At 36.7% G+C, this 14,381-nt stretch overlaps 1 protein-coding gene across 13 annotated transcripts in view; it reads right to left on the reverse strand.

Annotated features, from left to right (window-relative positions):
* The window catches only part of RBMS3 (RNA binding motif single stranded interacting protein 3), a 1,258,536-nt gene that overhangs the window by 213,161 nt on the left and 1,030,994 nt on the right, over positions 1 to 14,381 (reverse strand). For all 13 annotated transcript variants that reach the window (XM_046665635.1, XM_046665620.1, XM_046665611.1 and 10 more), the window contains one exon: positions 13,718 to 13,797. In XM_046665635.1, the coding sequence (XP_046521591.1) occupies positions 13,718 to 13,797 (80 nt within the window). The remainder of the gene's footprint in view (positions 1 to 13,717; positions 13,798 to 14,381) is intronic.

Genomic DNA, 14,381 nt, shown 5'->3' on the forward strand with positions numbered 1-14,381 from the left:
TTTACTTAAAATAACGATCCTCTGTATTAACATGGCCATCTTGGTCCTATCAGAAATGTGACACGTGTTTATGAATCTAGGAGTCACCAGAGCAAATTTCAGGTAAATATTTATCCGATGCTATACTCTTTCCAATCATTCCAGAAAACTATTGAGCTCCAATCTGGACAATTTTAATCAATTGGATACCATTCTAGAATGAGATATGGCAACCGTGTGCAAAATGTTTAAAATTGAAGGGTGGTCTTAACTTAGTTTTAAGCAAGGTACACCTTATATACTCCACCTAACAGATAATGCCCATCCATGACTGTAGTTCATAGACCTCAACAGTTAAATTATATTTATATATTTACATTATATTTCCAGCCTAAAGGGTGGATGTTGTTGAAATGATTCTCATGATGCTAACAGCTGCTACTAATAATGGTAATGTCTACCATTTCCTGTGAGAACTTTTGTGAAGCTGTACAAAATCTCTTAGTTAATTCTAGCAACACTTTTGTAAAGGAGATACTATAAACATCTAAAAGAAACATTAGGTTCCATCAAGAACATGGCAAGAGGCTAAATAACTTGCCTAGGTTCAAAAGTTAAAAAAGAGACAGAGCCAAAACTCAAGCCAAGATCCATCTGCCTCCAAAGGAGGAGACGGTTTTCTCCATAATATGTGTTCTCCCACCTATTAAACTCACAGAGGAAAAAAAGTATCCCAGCCATGAGCCTCCCATAGAAAGCGTATCATAAACCAGGTGGATGTTGCTCTCTTCTTTAACATCATATAGATGCAGCAAAGATGCAAAACACTTGTCCTTGGGATGAGAGAAATGAAGGGGCTGTCAAAGAATGTAAACACATATTAAATTGTGTCTTTTCAAAATAAATCATAGGAGAAATTTTATCTTAAATTCTTTCATCTATTACATGGATTCATTGGCTTAAAATTATAACCAGTTACTAAGGATGACTAGACAACTACTTTCCTTAGACATCTTTCATGTTAGGTTAAGAGGCAACAAGATTAAAGAAATCATGATTTTCAGACTCCATGATAGGAGACTTTACTATTTCTGAAAATGAAAAAAGAAAGATTTCATGTGAACGCTAATAGTATACAATGTTTAATTACTTACATGTTAGTTTACAATATAATAATAATATACTAATATTATTATATTTATAACATTAAATTATATATAAGTATATGATAATTATATTTATAATATTATAATAATTATTATATTAACATTATTATTTACTGCAACTAGCAAACCTGGAAGCCTGTATAAGATGCATCCCACATGGTGAATAGAACTCGATGGTGCAGGCCAGGTGTAAGATGAGCACTACACGAAATTAGCAGTGACCAAAAGAAACGATACAGAATGGTTCTTATTACGATAACATAATTCCCACGTCACATATGTGGTTAGCCTTCTAGTTCTTAGATATTAGACTCTCCCTAAATTCTGGTAGACTCACATGCCACTCACAACTTACACCGTTCCATTCCCACCATCCCGGCATCTCACCAATGCTGTGTATACACATTGTTTCAATGAAACATTCTCCTACTCTGTCCAACAATATACTATTTGCTAATAAAATAATAATGCAAATGTTCAGAAGAATAAGCATTGCCTCTGCATTTGAGAAAACAAAACAATACATGCACTATAGATTAAGGTATCTGCATGCTTGTTTCCCAAAAAATTGTAGTGTAATTCATTTAACAGAAATTTATTTCTTAATGCCTCTACTTAAAATAGCTTTCTAGAATACAACTAGGTTTTCAAAATGAGATCAGAAGGATGAGAGGATATTTTTTTTTTTTAAGAAGATTAGCCCCGAGCTAACATCTGCTGCCAATCCTCCTCTTTTTGTTGAGGAAGACTGGCCCTGAGCTAACATCCGTGCCCATCTTCCTCTACTTTATATGTGGGACGCCTACCACAGCATGGCTTGCTTAGGGGTGCCATGTCCGCACCCAGGATCTGAACCGGCAACTCCGGGCCACCGAAGCAGAATGTGTGAACTTAACGACTGCACCACCAGGCCGGCCTGAAAGGATATTTTAAACTTCATCTTTATCCTGGTATCTTCCTTACTTTTTTCTAATTGTGAGAAGATAAATGGGTTTGAATCTTGAATTTTACTCTGTAACAAGAATATTCAAAGTTGTTGTTTTTTATTTTTCTTAGGACCTCTTTACACTCTTAAAAATTAATGAAGTCCCTAGAGAGCTTTTCTTTACATAGGTTATATCTATTGATATTGACCATTTTAGGAAATAAAATCGAAATTTTTAGATGTTTCCTTAATTTATTTTAAAATAGCAATAATGAACCCATTCCATGATAAGTAATATATTTTTATAAAAAGTATTTTCCAAACCAAAATAAATAAAGAGAGGCTTTGTTTTATATTTTTGCAAATCTCTGCAATTTCTGGCTTAATAGAAGGCAGCTGGATTCTCATTTCTGCTTCTACATTCAATCTGCTGCCATATCACACATGACGTAGCCTCTGGGAAACTCCACTCTACACTCATGAGAGAATCATAGTGAAAAAGGCAAACAATATGTCAGTTTTATGAAAATATTTTGACCTTGCAGACCACTGGAGGAATCTCAGGGACCCCAAAAGTCTCTGGACCACCATTTGGCTCAAACACACTGTGCCATCTTAAAGTGATTGCACATAAAAATAGGTTAGTTTCAGTATTTGACTTCAATGCTTTTGTACTTTAAGAATTTTTCTATTAAAACCCCATTGTCTTATATATTGGTACAATTTTGTTTCCTTTGAATGGAGCTTTATCAAGACATATTATGATTAGTTAAATCTTACTACCAACCAGTGACCTACTCACTCACAGAACACATGATCGAAATGCTGTCTACCACTACAAACGTCTTATCACCAATCAAGCTATCTATGTTTTTTCCAGAGCAGCCTGTTACCTATCAACAACTGCTACCTTACTTAGAGCGTGTCTAGTATGTCTGCCTCCAGGGAAGTCAGGGAGACTGTAGATAGTGAAGGTCACACTCAGGGTGTTCTCACGAGGAGTAAAAGAACTAGAATACAGATACCCCAATACCTGTCAATCACTGTTTAAGGGCTGCCCCAACCACGGAGACCTAAGTTCCCAGGCACTTCTGACTCATTCCACATAGGCAAAACAAGCTGCCCCAAGCTGAGGGCAGTCCACATAGAAAGAGAGACGTAGGGGCTGGCTCATGGAAGTCGGGCAAGCACTCTGGGAGTGCCAACATCTGCGCTAATACCAAACAGCTAGATATCAACTTAAATTGTTGAGTTGTTTTGCTTCAGAACATTTCAGTGACTCAACTAGTAAAACTGTTTGATAAAAACTTCTGGTCCAAAATAAGTCCCACTATCAGTTCCAGAGAAAATGATTATGTTTTCATATTTATAACCTCCTAATCTTATAATACACCTTTGGCTGAAAATACATTTTTGCAAATTCACTGAAAGTTTTTTAATCACTTGAATAATAAGTATTGTTTACATATTTTTGTTCACACATATAAGTATCCATAGTACCTCCCTGGATTTTCACTTTGTGTCTCAAAACTAAGCTTTCATATAGGACTCAACCATTCAAAGCTTTAGGATACTGTTTACTTCATGGGACAGCAAATTGGAATAGGAACATCATCTATGCTTTAGATATAATCATCTAAACCTTAAAGCTAATATCAGCTATATAACCTCTATGAGCTCTTCTAAGCCCTAGTGATTTTTCAATAACAGGATTTATTGAAAGCAAGTATTAAGGTTTAGACCTAAGAGACACACATTTGCGTAAATTTAGATTTACAATTGGTATACTTTCCCTGGCATAGTTTATGGAACTAGATGTGTTGAATTAATATTTGATTTCTTTGGGTCATAAATAAGGTGCTCTGAAATCTAAAGACCCATCCCCAAAGACTATCTTTTAGATGTTTAACAGAGTTCCATTCTAATACATCCTTATGAGAAGGTATAAAGAAACTGTAAAGTCAAAGTAATTAACAAGATAGTTTTTTCCTATATACCATACAAGCACCCCAAATGATACAAAGAAGTTAAAAATAGGAGAAGCTATGAAAGTTCTCCAGTGGCTGTTCAGTAATGTAATTAAGAAATAGTCTGGGGGCCAGCCCTGTGGCCGAGTGGTTAAGTTCCCAGGGTTTCACTGGTTCGGATCCTGGGCGCTGACACGGCACTGCTCATCAGGTCATGCTGAGGCAGCGTCCCACACAGCACAACCAGAATATACAACTATGTACTGGGGGGCTCTGGGGAGAAGAAGAAGAAGAAAAAAGTAAGATTGGCCACCGTTGTAAGAAAAAAAAAAAGAAATAGTTTGGATTATATTCACTTGAAACAACCTTTATACCAGTTTATTAGTTTTGTTTTGCTGCTATAAAAAATTAACAAGGGGCTGGCCCCATGGCCAAGTGGTTAAGTTTGCGGGCTCCACTGCGGTGGCCCAGGGTTTCGCCCGTTTGGATCATGGGCATGGACATGGCACCACTCATTAGGCCACGCTGAGGCAGCGTCCCACATGCCACAACTAGAAGGACCCACAATTAGGATATACGACTATGTACTTAGGGGATTTGGGGAGAAAAAGCAGAAAAAAAAAAATTTAGGGGCATAACACGACACAAATTTTCTATCTTGTGGCTCTCATAGGTCAGAAGTCCGACACAGATCCAACTGGGCTAAAATCATGATGTCAAGAAGGCTGAGTTCCTTTCTGGAGGCTTTGGGAAAGAATTGAATTCCTTGCCTTTTTAGCTTCCAGTGGTTGCCCACATTCCTCCATCTTCAAGGCCAGCAATGGTGCATCAAGTATTTTTCACATTGCGTCATTCTGATCTCCTCCTCTGCCTCTCTCCTCCACCTTGAAGGACCCTTGTGATTACATTGGACCCACCCAGATAATCCAGAATAGTTTCCCTACTTTAAGGTCAGTTTATTTGCAAACAATTCAAATTGCAACCTTAATTTCTCTTTGCCATGTACCCTAACATATTCAGAGGTTGTGGGGATTAGGACTGAGAGATCTTTGGGCTAGGGGGAGCATTATTCTACCTACCACAAGTAGATATTTACCTATTTAACAAATAATTACTAGTCCTCTTCTGTGACAGGCATTGGGTTAGATCCTGAAACATAAAATAAATAGCAAGGTGCAATCTTTGCATTCAAAGAGTTTACAGGCAAATTGTTTAAGGGTAAAGGGAAAAATAAACATGAAAGTTCTTTCTCAGAAAATGTACAATCTGGTGGGACAAATGTGTCTTTGAAATATATGAAGTCTAAAAAAAGATCATAGAAAATCATAGAAATGTCAATTTCCTATGAAAGATTTCTCTTTCTGTATTGAAAAATGACTAAAATAATAGTAAACTAATTGATTCATCATTCACAGGCTTAAAGAGGTAAGAAATCAGAGGAAACAGTTATAAGATAAACAAATGATGGCTGGTTCAGAGCTTGCCTAATGAGTGTTTTCATTCATATTCCTCTTAAAATATTTTCTTAAATTTTGTTGACTTTTCATTCTGAAAAATTAGATCATAAATAATGAGTTATGTGCATGGCAGACTTCTTGATGGTTATTGGGACAGAGTGGCAATTCTTTAATTCAGGATACTACCCATTTATCCAAAAATTGGTTAGAATGTGTTTTTAAATCAATCCTATTAATGAGATTCTAGATTTGGAAATGCACTAAGCACTTAATTATTCAGAGCTTGGTTTCTATGGCTTATGTCTTAATTGGTCTTAAGCCACTCAACCCTCTTTGCTTGCTAATAGGACTCATTCGGACAGACACTAAATGGTTTAACTACTCATTAGTGATGCTGACAGAAGGCAAAGCCCAACATTGTCTTAGAAATAAAATTAAGGTTTTATACTTTGTTTTCTAAGTTTTTCTGTGAAATCTTCAATGTAGAAGTTTTGAAAACCTGAATGGAATTATTATTTTAGAAATAATAAATGAATGGCTTGTGATTCTGGAGATGTATAGAAAACCTCTTTATCCCTCTTCTCTATTCCAGGAAATTATGACTCCTTTAAAAAATCAGGGGCTGGCCCCACGTGTGAGTGGTTTAGTTTGCGTGCTCTACTTCGGTGGCCCAGGGTTTCGCTGGTTTGGATCCTGGGTGCGGACATGGCATCAGTCATTAGGCCATGCTGAGGCAGCGTCCCACATGCCACAACTAGAAGGACCCATAACTAAAATACACAACTATGTACTGGGAGGCTTTGAGGAGAAGAAGGAAAAAGACATTAAAAAAAAAAAAATCAAATTGGGCTGGCCCAGTGGTGCAGCAGTTAAATTCCCATGTTCCACTTCAGCTGCCCAGGGTTCGCCCGTTTGGATCCTGTGTGTGGACTTATGCACCACTTATCAAGCCATGCTGTGGCAGGCATCCCACATACAGAGGAAGATGGGCACAGATGTTAGCTCAGGGCCAGTCTTCCTCAGCAAAAAGAGGAGGATTGGCAGCAGTTGTCAGCTCAGGGCTACTCTTCCTCAAAAAAAAGAAAACCAAATTCTGGGGCCAGGTTGATACTCCAGACAAATTTTATTAGTGTTTACGCATAATTATAGAAAATATATGGTCAGCAAAGCATATTGAGCATATCATATTGGTTAAACACTATAGATTTTATTATATTGTTATATTTTAATAGGAATATTAAGCCAATATGGTAATTCTAGGCAGGGAGAAGCAACACTATGCCAAAAGGGCCAAAAGCATAAACTAAGAAACTCTCTTTTCTATTTATTCTCAAGATATTCACATTTTTATGTGAAGAAGAGAAAAAAAAGAGGCAAAAGTGCAGTATAGTAACAGAGCTCAACTAGATCCAGTGGCAAGAAGGTAAGATCTAGACATTATTTTGACATAAATTAGGCAAGACCATTTGCCATGTTCAGAAAAGAAAATCATCAGTGCATCATCCAAGAATGAATTCTTTAAAGAAATAACAATTAGAATGCCAGCATAACACGCCGAAAGGCAGTCTTGGAAAAATGAGGCTTCTCGAAAGGTAACTAGAATCTTTCTCAATCAAAATTAGTTTCTTTTTCATGTGAATGTTGAACTCTCTCTCTTTGTATATTTAGATATACAAATGTGTTGTAGAGAATTCTCGCCAAAAACTATGAAAAGACTTCTCTCGATGTTTTCCACCAAGTTTGGTGACGACACAGGAGCTGCGAATCCCCCATACATCCCCAGAAAGTTCACTCAAAGCAAATATAAGTACGAGGGTTATTTCATTCGTGAAATTGTGCAGCAATGCCAAAGAACGTTTATTGAGACTCTACCCTGAGCTAAGCAATAGCCATTGAAGCACAAGAAAGAAAAAAAAAAAAAAACATGGTTTTCAGAATCAAATAAATAAACAAAAAGTTACTTCAGCACTGTTCATACTCTCTAACCTGTTCCTATGAAGATGAGAACTTCAGAGAAAGTCAAGAGAAGTATGAGATTAAGTGAGGAAATCTACAGTATTGTTGAAAAACCTTCCATCATTCTAATCAGAAGCCTCCAATTGCTCAGCTAAAGATCATCTCCAGTTCACGTGCTCCAACTACAGGCATTGGCACACTGGACCTTACTATCAACACCCACCCCTCTACGTTACCCAAGACCAAAACCTGACAGATTCCTTTCTCTGTGACCATAATTTTCTATGCTGGCATTGCAACTGTTTCCCAGTCCCTCATTCCCTTCCCATTTTCATCAACCATCCACCTCTTTACGTCGTCAGCTGTTCTAAGGTCAGCCATGTCACTGATGGCACTTTGTCCTGAAGTTCTTTCATATCTTTCTTGCTAAATGTATACCCTGACTACCATCTGTCTACTACCGCTAATATTTGCCTTAATCATCCCTAATGTGTGATTCATAAATGCTGCTATAAAAAAAACAAAGTCATGAAAACAATATATTTGGGCCTTGAAATTCACTTTACTACTTTAGCTGGGTCTACCTTCTTCTATGGCCAGAAGTTTTCAATCAAAATATTGTTCCCCATCACAATTCCTGGAACACCCACCTTAATTCTAGTTCCCCCAAATCAGAGCCCAGGGCAAGGTAGTTTAATTGAGAGCTGATGCCAGGAAGCAGATATGATAGAAAAGGAAAAAAAAAAAAGGCAAGGAAGAAAGAAAAGCCAATAAAATGTGCCTCATTGAGCTTGTTACCACTGTGGGCAACCCTCTAAGGAACCCTGTAGAATGTGACTGAGAATTGTCCTTCCAAAGAGCGAGAGGCCCAATCTTATCCACTGACTCCCATATCCCATTGATTGAGGGTTGTCCCAGGGAGTGATAACTCTCTCAGAGTTTGCAAAAAACCTATGTCGGTTTGAGTGAGCTTTTATAGATTTTTCCCTGAGCTGGAAATGTGGAGACAAGTGGTTGATGCTTGAGATGGGATCCTTCCAGGGTGCACGGAGACTGCTCATCTCACCTGCAGCTGCAGTCACAGTGGAAAGAGGGGATGTAGCACAGGGCACAAACCATTCCAATCATTTCTAATCTCCTGAAGATGATCCCCTGTACCTTCTCTATCTGGCTTCTCATTATCCAGATTTAGAAATGCAATCATCTCTGCCTCCTTTCTCCCCTACCTAATCAGTTACCAATTCATAACGTGACTACCTTCACAGTATCAGGTGTGTATGGCTCCATAGGAAGGTTGTGAAACGATTGATCAAGTCCACATCCATAGAATCCCTACAGACTCAAAGGTCCTATTGACCATGAAGTTGTCAGGCTGCTCTGTGAAGTTCATTAATAATATTCCAACGGTGTTTCATCATGAAGCAACTAATTATGTGTTTGGTACACAGAAATAATCTAGAAGGCATCACTAACATTAAATATTACTTCACAGAAAGTAGCTCTAAGTATTGCAAAAGTCCTCTTAATGAGAAATCTAAACTGATACCCAGTTTGGGGCTTTAGTGTTTGCAAAGTTTATTATGTAAATGATGTTTTAGTTTCACAAAGATGAAAAACGCAGCGTTAGGCAATGCTTCACCTCAGTATAACTATAGAGGTATGTTTTTGCTAAACTGTACATCATAAGGTTTTTCTATTTGTTGCCTCTTACTGAAGTATAGTTTCCCTTGTGGACTGAATAGATGGGTACCACTGAGGAAATGCCGGTTGGGAGGTTCTGTGATATTTTTCACTGATAAATAAAAATCTCTAAGTCTATTGCTTACATATTTGGAATTTTGAACCATGTCTTTTAATACAAATTTCACTGAAGTATGTTGTTGATATTTTGCTCTGGAGCTCCCATGAGGTATAGATATATATCCACAATCTTACACAGTTTTTATTTACATAAACACTCAGTAGTAAACGTATATGTCAAAGTATCAAGAAGGCATACAGTTTTACTTGATTTATTAGAAAAACATAATTTCTTTTCATTTAATTATTTGTCCAAATTTATGTTGGTCACAAGATTCATTAAAATTAAAAAGATCCCAAATGTGGTAAGCTTTCTCTCGACCCTTCTCTACTTCTTGGAGTTCAATTAGGATTAGAAATAATTATCTAAAGAGTAAGAAATCATACTAAAAGTGGGTCATTCCATTTTCTTCTGGAAAGACTACTCTACTGATAGAAACATGTGCTTATGGGAAAAAGTCTAGTTTGAGAGCAAAACGTGATTTATTTTTCTACAAACTAGCCTGTGTGTTCCGTTCATCAATACATGTCCTTACACGTGGAAGCCTTTTCCGCACGGTGCATCACTCTGCTCCGGGGGATCTTTGAAAGTGAGCCTTTCAAGTCTATGCCCTACAGATACCTGAAGTGTCTGGGAACTTACACTTTGCTTTTGCCAGAGGTTTGAAAATGGAACACTTTGGGGCTGCACAACATTGCTGTGCAATTCATTACGGGACAAAGAAATGTCTGAGTTAGGCAGACAAGCAACTAATGATCCTTCACTTTGTCCAGAAAACATCAAGATCAATATGTAGGACATGCAACATTTATGGAACACTGTGTTTTCTTTTCCCTCTAGGGGAGGGAGAAAATACTGGATGATCTCTCTCTATGGGTGGCACAATGATTGACATTGTGTCTTTGGCTTCTCCTTCCCACCTGCTAGAGGCAACACAGCCCTCTAATTTTTGTTAATTTCCTATACTTATATACCAGAACTCCAATAATTTTATTTTTTCCATGTATATTTAGCTTCATTGATCCAGGTAACCAAAATCTGGGGATAACGTTATAATCCAGAGTGAACAGAACTACTTCTGGGAGGCTCTAGTAGACATTAACTATCCATGATGTATTCATTAAAATTAGATATTTTATGAACAAATAGGAGGAGCCCAGAGAGCGAAAGTATGAGCCAAAAGAAGATATCTACAAAGTTTCCTTTCAACGCACATAATCTGTCAGGAATCAAAACTAAATACCATCACGAATCCTGTTTATTGAGTAAATTGTTCCTAGAATGACTCAGATCAAAATGGAGGCAGCAACATAAATGTGGTCAATGTCATAAGTCCTGGCAGATATCCTTAACTATGGTGTCTTTAGAACTTGAATTCAAAGCAATGTCAAAGTTTTGGTTGGAAGTGGATTTTTTTTTCCTGTTCTTTTAGAGAAATGGCACAATAGGGTATTTGGAAACTAGAGGATCATCTCAGGAAAATAATTAACTTTGCACCTCCCTTAAGGGGAATCATCGTCAAGAGTGACAGAAAATAAAATAGCACTATATTTGCCCAATGACATGTGTACATTTCCCCAAGATATCCCTAAATGGAGAAGTAAAGAATGGAAATTTGGTACCAATTGTTCTCTACCTCCTTAGAGTAAGGTTAAAAGCAGGGCTCTAGCATGAGAAGAAGATGATTGACTTAACACAGGATCTTTTCAACAGCTTTCTTAGTGCTTGAGAATCTCAGGCCATTATTGGATCATTGTAGGTCCTTCAGTCATACGACCTTAAAGCATTACACTGAAACCATCAATGTGAGTTCTATAAAACCACAAACTTCTGAATTCAAAGATGCCAAATCTTGATAACGTGGAACACTGAAAATTTTCAATTTTTTGAATTCTATTTTAGTTGCAGGTGGGTCAAATCAATTATAGTTGGTTTTAATTAGTATACCCACAAGCATGAACAGTCTCTTTGAAGATATATTACTATTAAAAAAGTTAGGAAATCAGACATTTCTTTTGAAAATATCAAAGAAATTGTTTCCAATCTGATATCTGGCTCAGAGTGACATCCCACTCATAGTCTTCAAGATGGAATACGAAATTGGATTAAGATATGAGTTTCTGAAAATAAGATTTCAATCATCTACTACAAATAAGCAATGAGGATGCATGAAGGCAAACAGCATACACCCAAATTTTGTTATACCTGTCTTGACTTAGTAATAGTACCCAATTAGGGTATTTTATTACTGTACCTTCCAAAATACCCACATCTTGCTTTATGGCCTCTTTTAGTCCATATCAGACTTAAACATCAAAGATTAGATATTTTCTGTTAGCATTTGAAGGCTTTATTAAACTCTACTTGGCTTCTAATGCATAAATAAGTAAATTCAAGTACTGATGATGATCAATATCGTATATTTATTCTATTATGTTGAGTGCAAATCTCAGAAGCATAAAGTCATATCTCTTAAGAGTTTTATAACTGAGCATAATTTTTTCTGCCTCTCAGATTCCCATGAGATAAAAGTGAGTGAGAAACTCATAACCAAGTTCTTGCTATTCACAATGTTTCCATTGGGTGTAGCTATGATATTAGATAGGTTGATATCACAGCCTGCGTATTCAGGAAGAATGCCCAGACATTTGGGGATTTGTAGTAACTTTCTTTGTCTTTACCATTAAATTGTATTAGTCAGCTGTATGTTTTATAGGGAAAACCAAATAAAACAGTTTCTAGTCAATCAAATCAAGAAGGATTTCAATGTCTTTTTCTGAAGAGGAAGAAACCCAGAAAACTGAGACTTGTATTAAAACTTGAATCAACAATAATTTCTACATAATTTGCTCATTCTTGAATTTTTTATATAATTATATTAACTCACATCTAGTTTGCCTTCTATATAGATAGGCATCTGTGGATAAAATGGGATAAATAAGGGGAAAATCATCTAAAAAAACGCAACTTTTTTATTCAATGATGGGTCTGAGCAAAGTTTCTTAAAGTGTCTTTTATGCTAAAAGAAAAAAAATTGTGTTTCTCTTAAAATGCAAGGGCAGCTTACATGCTGAGATGAAAACTGTTAACTCTTTTCTTAACAACACCATATGTCTCCAATTGGATCAAAAAGCAGTCAGTTCTCAAGGGAACATTACGCGTGGAAGCTAACCAAATCGAGGCACAGCTTCACTGGGTGTTAGCTCTGACTAACCAGAGACGCTACTTTGGATTTTCTAGATCATTCAAGCGTCAGTCTAAAGGGCCTTTCTCCTTTCCTGACATCTTCCCCAAACCAACCAAGTCATCAAAGGACCCTGAGCCCTCCACAAAAATATTTCTCTTTTTGTTCAGACTTCCTCTTTTATATAACTTCAGCATATTTTAGGGCACAGAAATGCTCAACTGCTGAGCTCCCTAACCGTGGGTTTTAAGCAGTCGACGTATCACATAGCAAACACCACAGAAACCCAGCTTATAAAGATCAAAGGGAAAATAGCGTAAGACTGAAGGAGTCACATTTCTCCCCTGACAATCACCGAAAACAAAAGAGTAACAAGTAAACCAGCATGCATTAGTCACATATCTCCATATCTACTTATTGCAGTTCTTCCTTTTTAGCACTTCATTCAATCTTTAATAGTTTTACGCATGAGTAAGATATATTTTTAAATTTACTAATCTAATATAAGTATTTTCCATATATACTACTACCAGATTAGTATCAAGTTGAGGTATTTCTAGCTTAAGCCCTGACACGTGATATATCCAATTCTTTAATATTGAATGTAATTCTTAATAGCATAAAGTTATATCACCTTATGATGTGTATAAAATCTTAATAATTTTGCCTTGGAAAATGTGAAAAGTCCTGGGACAGTCTTGATTGGTGCATCTCAAACTATCTCTGATGAATGGAAAGTTTTAAAAAAAATTTTAATACGTCAGTAACTGATATTTTTGTAAAATATGAAATGCACACAGATTTAATGACAATGTCAAATTGCTATAAAAGTTTCTAAATGCTTACTCTCACTTTCTATACTCTTCTTGTCATGGACTGGTAAGAAATGTTTGGAAACTGACATCAATCTGTGGACTCCACTATGAGTATCACTGTTTAGATTTTCTATAAATTAGATACCAATCAAGATACCAATATTAATGATGAGTCACAAAATTCTTTCACTGAACGTGCATTTATAACTGTTCCTTGCCGTGTTTTTCTTCTAATTCATTTTAGGGAATTAGCAACAGAGATTCAAAAAAAGGCCAAAGAAGAATCACCAAGAAGCGGTCAGTAGTTTTGAGAAAGATGAGTTGCTACATAGTATTAAAAAAACACACATTTATAAATGTAATTTTTTTCCCTCCCAGTGATCAACCAAAAGCCTTACCATGTAGTCATTCTAATAATAGCAATAAGTCCAGACATTATTGAATGATTACTTAATGGTATTTCTTACCTGGGATGCCTGGTGGGGTTTTCAGATATTTTCCATTAAAATGCTGAATTACCACTTCACATTTTTCAGTAGACTCCATTCTAGAAAAAGAAGCAAACAGAGATCATATACTTTCATGAAGTTGCGCATATTCACAGAAAAAAAATAAAACGGAAAAGGAAAACAGGAAAGCCATGGAAAAGTTTGATTTGAGAATTTTACTAGACTTGTCAACTGTTGCCATGACCACCATGACCAGTCTGATAGAACATCACAAACTCATCCTTGTTGAGGGCATTACTTACTGTAGAAAGCTGCCTGTGTGGATGGCTCTGTGCTGAGTCCTCACCCAGAGGTAATAAATAGGAATTATCTTACTTAATCCAGACAGCAATGTTTGGCAGTTGAAAGTGCTCGATAAATATATGTTGAATGTTTGAATTAGCAAACCTGAAAGGTAGGTCTTGTTACTGCTTTTCTTATCAAGGAGGGCGCCAAGACTTGGAGAGATGAACCACCTCGCCAATAAGTGGCAGAGCTGGGATTTTTCACTTAGGCCTGTCTGCCACCAAAACCATACTGTAACCACTAAGTTATATTGCTGAGGGACTCCACAAAACAAGGAGAGTAGATGTGCTTGATTTCAACTGCTTGCAGCCTAAAGGAATGATTAATACAGCAGTGT

Source organism: Equus quagga, chromosome 1, assembly GCF_021613505.1.
Source record: "Equus quagga isolate Etosha38 chromosome 1, UCLA_HA_Equagga_1.0, whole genome shotgun sequence".
NCBI lineage: Eukaryota > Metazoa > Chordata > Mammalia > Perissodactyla > Equidae > Equus > Equus quagga.